The sequence below is a fragment of the Fukomys damarensis genome, unplaced genomic scaffold (genome assembly GCF_012274545.1).
Source record: "Fukomys damarensis isolate Sample0158 unplaced genomic scaffold, DMR_v1.0_HiC HiC_scaffold_3, whole genome shotgun sequence".
In the NCBI taxonomy this organism is placed as follows: Eukaryota; Metazoa; Chordata; class Mammalia; order Rodentia; family Bathyergidae; genus Fukomys; species Fukomys damarensis.
This window is the reverse complement of record NW_022900915.1, coordinates 46,510,198-46,519,307: the sequence shown is the minus strand read 5'-3', so window position 1 is coordinate 46,519,307 and position 9,110 is coordinate 46,510,198. Positions and strand designations below refer to the sequence as shown.

General features: G+C 39.7%; 1 protein-coding gene across 1 annotated transcript; it reads right to left on the bottom strand.

Annotated features, from left to right (window-relative positions):
- Nucleotides 1-532: 532 nt before the first annotated feature.
- On the bottom strand, nucleotides 533-1,471 carry LOC104858227 (olfactory receptor 2L2). Its single transcript, XM_010618315.1, has one exon. It carries the CDS (start codon nucleotides 1,469-1,471, stop codon nucleotides 533-535), a length of 939 nt encoding a protein of 312 aa, XP_010616617.1.
- Nucleotides 1,472-9,110: the final 7,639 nt, after the last annotated feature.

Below are 9,110 nucleotides of genomic sequence, written 5' to 3'. Positions count from 1 at the left end.
AATGTGAGTTCCGGATTTGAGGGCGTGATCGGTACGTGCAGGTGAGGTTGTGAACTCAGGCATCTTTCCTGTATTCCTACTACACAGGAGAAAATTCACTAACAATTTAACCAATCACATACATTTGGAGAGGTCAGCATAAGAAAGAAGCAAGGGCAATGGGAAAAGTGTGTTTCTATGAGAGTGAGTAGTGTGAGGGGAGTTTGCAGGATGTGCGTTTAAGTATAATTTCAAAATTTAAATGCCATGTAAAGCTTTTCATCACAGAACATATTCAAAACAACTGCAAAGTTTTCCACACTTTCCATTTCAATATGTACATACTAATAAAATAGGGGACAAGAGCGACAGACTATATTTTTATTGGAAAGGTGAGACAAAGTGAGTGAAATTGAATACACTAGAAATAATTTTATCATTTCATGTCTCAAAATTTGAAAATCTTAAACCTTATTTCAGCTTCCCGAGGCCTCAACATTAAGCACTGTTCTGCTCCTTATCCAAAACTGAAAACACTGAGGCAGAAATTTACCTACATTGTGGTCGGACAGAGCCTCCCAGCCACTCTCCGCAGGGCCCCCAGCACCTCCTTGTTCCTTAGGCTGTAGATCACGGGGTTGAGCACTGGGGTGAGGATGGTGTAGAAGACGGCCACCAACTTGTCCTCTGCTGGAGAACGGAGGGATTTGGGGCGCAGATAAGGGAAAACAAAAGGTACGTAGTATAAAGCCACCAAAGTGAGGTGGGCACTGCAGGTGGAATAGGCCTTCCTCCTGCCTTGCCGTGAGCGCATGCGGTAGATAACAAGGAGCACTTTCCCGTAGGAACCGAGGATGACTGTGAAAGGGAGCAGGAGAAAGAGGACACTGCTGAGAAACAAAGTGTACTCATAGACCCTGTTGTCCCCACAGGCCAGAGTCAGCATGGCTGGGATATCGCAGTAGAAATGATCGATGGCCCTGGACCTGCAGTAAGGGATGTGTAGGACATAGACTGTGTGAGCACAGGAGTTGACAGCACCCATGGTCCAGGATCCCAGGATCATCAGCACACACACTCTTCTGTTCATGTAGATGGGGTAGTGCAGAGGGAAGCAAATAGCCACGTAACGGTCATAGGCCATAGACATCAGGATTGGTCCTTCTGAACCGGCTAAGGTCACAAAGAAGAAACACTGCACCCAACACCCAATGAAGGAGATGGTCTTGTTTCCAAACAGGAAACCGGAAGCCATCTTGGGCACAGTGGTGCAGATGTAAATGAGGTCCATGAGGGAGAGCTGACTGAGCAGGAAGTACATGGGTGTGTGGAGCTGGGAGTCCAGGAGGATGAGCAGGACCATGGACAGGTTTTCAGTCAGGGCCATTAGGAAGATGGAGAAGGTGAGAGTGAAGAGGAAAAGGCCAAGGCTGGATGGGGGAAACAGACCAAGGAGGATGAAGTTCGTAGAGGTCTGATTGTGATTTTCCATCAAGCATTCATTTCGATTTTCCTGAGAATGCCTGCAATGATGCAGTACATATAAATAAGACATTATTTCAATCTATTACTTTACTTTCATTGATGTATTCAATTCTTATAGCTATTTAATAAAGAATGCATTTTTCAAAATTGACTTTCATTTCATGCGTGACATATTAGTCTGAAAATGGCAAAGATGTTTTTTAATGAAATGTAATAAATCTGTGAATTCATCAAAATAACATATTTCTCTCATGCCTTTATTCAAACTCTGTTTGTTCTCTAAAAAATCAGTTGTCATCAAGAAGAAATCTTCCATGAAAGGTGCACATATTTCAGTGAATGGAAGTATCTCAATTTTATATAGACATCTTCATTCATGTTTATGACCCTGAGTGATGTGTTTACTTTCTGTTCTAGGCATATTGTTTTCATAAACTTTTAACATTTAGGTAGTAAATGTTAGTTCAATGCAGTAGAAATTTAATGAGGAATTGAAAGACAAACTTGTAAAAGAATATAATAATAATAAAAAAACAAGAAATGAAAAACCCAAGGAATCTTCCACGGGGTTTCGCCTGCAGCTGACTTCCTCTGTTTTCCTGCTGGGCAAATGGTCCTAATGACCTAGAGCTTTGCAGAGGGAAGGTTCCTAATCCCCAACAAGCAGAAGTCTTACAACCCTGGTGCAGATCAGCCCTCCTAGGACAGGGATGGCACTGGCTCCCAGCACAGGAGCCTGGGTCCTCAACATCAGACCATGCTGTGTCTGCATGTCCACCTATGACAATGAAGTCAAACGCAGGTATGTGAGCTTACAGTCTCATGAAACTGAAGCCAAGTGATCCCAAAAATGTCCAGTATAGGACAATCAAGCAACATTCTTCAGGGTCCTGAAATTGAGTTCTCCATGAGATGCCTCTGTCCTTCCAGTGCTTTTATACCAGTTTCTAGTGAAAATGAAAAAAGCATGTCATTCCCTGGATGGTTTTATTATATATCAAGACAGTCTCTTCGGTTAGATGAACAGTTTCTGTTTTCAGCCACATAGAAAGGGAACAAAACAGAGAACGTTTTTCAGGTTTGAAGGGATTTGGAGAGCACAGTGAGGACACAGTTACTGTGTCCTTCTAAGCTGTAAACAACCAGCAAGACCTCAAGACTTTATCTGCATCACTGCAGGATGAAATAAGCCTGAGCCAGGTGTCCTGAGAGAGGAGGAATAAAGCCCACGGTCTCCTCATGTGGACCTGTGTCAGGCTGAGCAGGTCCCCAGGTCCCTGTGTCCCTGTCCTGTCCTGTGCCCCATGCACACCATGCCTTGTTCAGCAGTCAGTGCAAAAGCTCTTCCCACTAGGAAAGGGCAGCACCTGTGCCTGAACCTCCACGTCCACTTCATCTCTGAACTGCTCCTTTCCCACAGAGACTCCTGCACCCATTCGCTAAGTTAGATTAGGTGTGGAGTTAAGTATGGGACGGGGGGTCACATTGGGATCCTTTGCACTGCAGACAGCAATCAGCACAGCCAACGCCGCCAAGGGAACTACATCTGTTCCAGAACCTCCTGGACCTGCAGGAAATATTCCTACTCCCAGGGATCCTCATGCACCTCACCAGGGTCAGACTCAGGAAGGTTCAGATTGTCCCCACGGTTTCCCTGCCCAGGAGGTGAGCACAGGTCTGGACCTGATGCCACTCCTCATCCTACATAAAGACCATTTAATGGGAAGTGTAGATTCTACTGTGAATATGTAGTGTGTTTAATACTCATGGAGATCTCACAATTTAAGTCATTTTAGTTCATATATAATTTTAATTTATATCGTAAATATAGTGTTATTTAAAACAGCCATAATTTCAAGAGGAGAGGATAGTTGAATGAATACCACAGCCTTGCTATATTTATATATCAAGAAAGGTAATTTATAGATAACTTCAGCCGTTCTCTGGATTTATCTGTTTCACTATCAACTCACCTTAAGTGTTAGGAATTACTCTCACCTTTGCCCACATTTTATGATAATTTATGGTTTAGCTATAAACCTCCTTCGTATCTCAAAAATAATGTATTTAATGAGCACATTCACTCTTTGCATTTGAAGAAAAATCCATCAAGTATCTACCATCTGTCTCTTTATGTGTCTAAATTTGAAAGTCACGTTAGCCAAATCAAATTTCCTTTAACGCTGTCTTGTTTAAAAAAAAAAAAAGTCTACTTGTAGCCCTTGCTCCTCCCGAATATTGTTACTGTAAGCACCTTCTGCAGAGTGTGGACTCCCCTGGAGCTGCACAGGGATGCACTCAGAGTCCCAGCTCTCTTCTCTCCTAGCCTGAGGGCACCCGGCCTGGCCAGTCCCCTGGAGCAGAGCGCTTCCAGCCTCCCAGCCCCTCTGCAACCAGCATGCACCTCAGACCTGGTTCCGAAGTGACTCCAAACCCCAATTTCTGCTCTCCTGACCAAGTGCTTGGAGGCCTGCAGCCTCCAGGAAAGGTCCTGGGGGATCTGGCCTGTGGGGATCCCTCAGGCTGCAGGCTGGGCCTGGGCCAGGGCAGGGAGGAGCCCGCGGGTGCTCAGTTCTTCCTGGGCACTGCAGGTCCTTCCTGGGGATCCCGTTGTTCAACTCAGACTCTCCAGAGTCCTGCATGTCACAGTCTGGTGGGACCCTGTGGGTAAATATTCCTGCTTCACCCCGTGTGGCTAGGATGCATCTCTGTGGATTTGCCAATTTTGATTTTCCTGGGGAGCTAAAATTTTACCATAATATAATGTACTATGTGATAAATTTAACATTAGCACCTTAGAATAAATATTTGAAATATATGGCATTTTAAGAATAATATTTAATTTCCTTAGGTACTATTTATATCAAAATTTTCACATATGAACAATAATCACTAAATCACAAGAAAGTGTTTTAAGTATTAAAAAGAAGGAACAGTTTGTCTAAATATTTTTCAATCTGCTTTATCTTTTCAAAGAAACTATTCCTTGTTTCATTGATTGTGTTGTATTTTAGCTATTATAGAATTAATTTCAACTCTGATATTTATTACTTATATTCTTCAATTCCTTAGAAGTTTGATTTCTCATCATTTTATTACTTTAAAATGTATCATTTGATTTCCTTTCTGATATTGCTCTATACTTCTAATAGAAAATAGTATATTTTCAGAATTTCTCCAAAGTTTTCCATAGTTGGTAGGGTGTCTTATTTTCATTTTTATTTGAATCTATACATCTTTTAAGTTTTCCCCTTCATATCTTCAGAGACACTGTGCTCATTCAAAAGTGTGTCTTAACCTCTAAATATTTCTGTATTTGTGCTATTATTATTAATATCTATTTTTCCTTTATTTCTATTTGATATACAAATTGCTGTATTAATTTTTTAGCTTCTGAATTATGGCCCAAAACACAGTTTTAGCCTATTTGGAAATAGTTTCGTGAGATGGTTTTGTTGGAAAGAAAATTCTGAAAATGCCCAAGTTCAATTGAGTTATACTGTAGATTAATTTCATTCTTTCTTGTGAATAGTGTTTTTGAGTTTGAATGATTCATCTCTATATGAGAGTACAGTATTGAATTTAATCATAAGTGCTGCCTTGAAGCTTATCTTTTTTTATGCTCAGCGCTGTTTCTTTTACTAAACTGAATGCATCAAACTTCATTGCATATATATTTATGATTTTTACAGATTCTTGTTGGATTGCTCTGTCAAAAAATGTGATGTTTTTACACCTGTTCTTATTAAAGGTCTTGAGGAACTCTGGCTTGCTTTCAGAGTTCATTTATATGGAGTATCATTTTCCATCCTTTCATTTACAGAATGTGTGTATTTAGGATGGTGATGTGTTTCTTGCAGGCAAGACACAGTTGGATTTTTATTTGATCCAAGTTGTAATTGTGTCTTTTAATTAAAAAATTAAATCTATTTACGTATAAGATCATTATAGAAAACTATGTCTAGATGCCTGTCTATTTTCACTGCTTTAAATATTTTTTGTTTTGTTTGTTTACACTTCCAATAGTATTTATTCCTTTCTATATACCCTGAGTAGCATTTATATTCCCCTTCTGAGGGTATTTATGCCTTTAAATCCCTCATGTAAAGCTACTTGAGTAGTCATGAATTCCTTTAATTTATGCTTATCACCAAAGACCTTTATTTGTCTTTTAATTCTGAACGATATCTTTGTAGGATACAGTAATCAAAATTGACAGTTATTCTACATTATTCTTTGATCTCTTAACCTTTAGTGTTTCTTCTGAGAAATCTGATGTGTTTCTGCAGAGTTTGCTCTTATAACTTAGTTGACATTTCTCTATTAAAACTTTCAATAATTTGAGCATTTTGAATATAACTTTCAATAGAGAGTTTCTTTTCTGGTTGTCTTTATTTTGGGTTACAAATGTATTCAGTACCTGAATGTCCATGTCAATTCTGGGTTTTTGGAAATTTTCTGATCTCTTTCAGTAACTCCCAATTGTCTTATTTCTTTTTAGTTTGGACCAGAATCTTGTATATTCTGTTTATACATTCTCATATGATCTTTTTTCTGGTTTTATACCTTAACACAAGAACTGATATCCTTTCCTCTGCTTGATCTAGTAGTAAGCCTTTAAACTGAATTGGTTATTTAATTTAATGAATATCTTTCAAAACAAGGGAAAGGACATAAGGCTCTCACACAGACTTGCTAGCACTTTCAAAAAGATTTTGAGACAGAGTTTCATTAAGTTGTAAAATTACAAGACTAGGATCAAACTAACAATCTTTCTGACCAGCTTCCTGAGTAATGAGATTATAGCCATGCACCACCAACCAGCTTTGAGCTTCTCATTTCCAAAACTTCTTTTTATTTTCTCAAAAATCATATGGATATACTTTCTCATGTGTTGTATTTTACTCCTCAATTGTTTACATTTTAAAAAATATTATCTTTTGGAATTCATTATTTTAACACTAACTTTGTTAATTCATTGTCTAACAGTGCATCAATTTGTGTATCAATAGGTTTGGGTATGGAAATATTTTATAACTTGTTTTTTTCATATTTTAATGTGTGTGTGTGTGTGTGTGTGTGTTTGTATGTTTCTATGTTGAGATTTCCACTTACTGAGTTGGGAATCTCTTCCAAATTTACTCAGTAGCATTTTGAAATTTTCCTTTCTCTTAACAATGTGTTGTTGACTACTATTTTGTTGAGAAGTATTAAATTAATTTTAAAATCATCTTGGTAGTTTTTCCCTGTGGAAAAACTCCCTTCAATGGTGGGATTTGGTATAGTGCATACTCTTTTAGAGGATGAAGGACACATTTTTTGTGCAGACTGTGCATAATTGGGGTCCCCTTAATTCATTCAAAAAAGGCCAGGGATTAAGCTCAGTGGTTTTGCCACCTGCTTTACAAGTGTCCCTTTCCAAGTTTGAGCCCTGGAAAAAAAATCATTCAGGAGTATTGTGGAGAACAGGTTATGTGGGGGGCTGCCTTTCTTGTCCTCTATTCTTGCCCTTAATGTGTTCTGTGTCTGACATTGTACATGCATAAAGTCCTTTCAGGTGGGGCAAATTGTGTGAGCCGGACACGCAGCCTCAACTTCTCTCCAGCAATGCCCACCTGATCCAAACCCAGGACTTAGCAGCACCCAAGGACTGGAACATTGGTGGATGAATCCACAGATTTCTGATCATCCCCATGGCAGTCAGCTCTCCAGAGCCTCAGGAACAAGTCCAATTGACAATGAGCCCACAGTTACAGGTGCACAAAGTCATGATTCTCAGTGGACTTTTTGAGGATTCTCCTGACAAATGCCTTTCATTCCCCATCTGGCATTTCAGAGACCTCCAGAAGACTGGGCAGAAATCAGAACCCTTACTAAAGGAGCTGAGGACTGAGTCTAAGGACAGCCCTATCTCTGGTGAAGGTCCACTGAGACTGACAGGAGGGCTAGTCACTATGGACACAGCCTGGCCTGAGGCCAAGGTGAGGACAGAGCCATGCGGGCCTTGAGATCTCTGCAGACTGCCCTGGAGAGGACTAGGCAGCTTCATCTGTACCTTCCTGGGCTGTGCTGCTCTGGTTTATCATGGTGCCTTCTGTGTTCATGCAGTTACTCAGGTCTTGTGTGGCTGTGATGTTCCTGCACATACTGATTACTTCCTATGTTGTTCCTAGTGACATAAAGTGCATGAAAATGATGTGCATTTCATTAGAGTATGGAAGTAGAAAATCTTAGAAATTTACGTGCACACTATTCTACAATGTCCAATTATTTCTGCTTAAAAGTCCATTGAATTATGAACAATTTCATCATTTAAAAATAAGTATTGAAAATGATAAAATTATGGACATTGTATGGAGTTATTCTCAAAGTATTCAGGAATTAAGTTTTGTTACAAATAGAAGCTTAATCATAATAACAAATTTCTCATTTCTAAGAAATCAATTATATATTCTTTTCAGATATGATTAGTGTTGCACCAATTTTTGTTTAAAAATTTAACGATGTCAGAATTGTTAGTATTCTGGACAGAAATGTTTCTTGATGTTAAAATTCATACCAAATACCCTGTCTTTGCAAGCTGATGTGGCTCTCTGTTGCCCTCAGAAAATGGCCATGGATATTATAGCAGAGCCTGTTTGGCCCTCCTGGCCCCGTCGTAACTGATCTCTTGAGGAGAAATCGGTGAGAGAACTTGAGGTGGACCCAGGGCCTAAGGAGGACTCCATGGCTTGGGCTTTCTCAACTGCACCTCCAGCTCCCTGGGCCAGGTCCTGTGATGGGAGGAGGAGACACAGGTGGAGCTGAGTGTATGGGACTTGGGGCTTTGGTCTGACCAGGGCAGGGAGTCTCCTGGGAGCCCAGGCTTGTGTGGGTGACAAAGAGAGAGGCACCCAGGGCATCCCCTGAGCCCCACCTGTTCTGGAGATCTGGGGCACTGTCTTCCTGGGGGTGCTGCGCAGGGTCCAGGTCTTTCTTCCTCCCCACTGTGGCCACTCAGTGAGAAATATAGCTGTTGTTTTCCCGAATGGCAGAATGTTTTCTTTTAGCCCATAAGAATTACTCTCTACAGCTCACAGCTCTTCACATAAACAGTCACACTTACTCATTTTTAAAGGTAGCCCATTCCATCTCACAAAGAGCAAGATGCGGTTGACAAACATTTCTGTACTGCTGACACAGGCAAAGGGAGAGACATTTAGGAGCCTGAGTGTCTACATGCAATTTTCAGAGTTCAGAGTAAGAAATGTAGCAAGGATAATGGGATAAGTGTGTTTCTAGGAATGTGAAAGTTTTCAGAGAAATTATTAGTAATGTGTTTTTACTGTAATATTTAAACATTAAAATATTCAACAAAGATTTTGATCATATAAAACATTCAAGAGGTCTGCAAATGTTTCCTAATAATGCATTTGAATATGTCCATAATAATAAAATATTGTCCCCAAAACGACAATAACTTCAGCTGCAATATTTTTATTGCAAAGTTGAGATAAAGAAAAATGTATACACTAGAACACATAACAATTATCAGGCCATATTTCAAAATTTAAATATCTTAGACGTTATTTCTAGTTTCCAGTCCTCAATATTAAATATTTTTCTAGTCCCTATCCACTGCTGAATATACTTAGTCAGAAGTTTAC

Excerpts from the sequence above, each read along its gene's own strand:
- LOC104858227 (XM_010618315.1), bottom strand. The coding sequence starts at position 1,471 with ATGGAAAATCACAATCAGACCTCTACGAACTTCATCCTCCTTGGTCTG.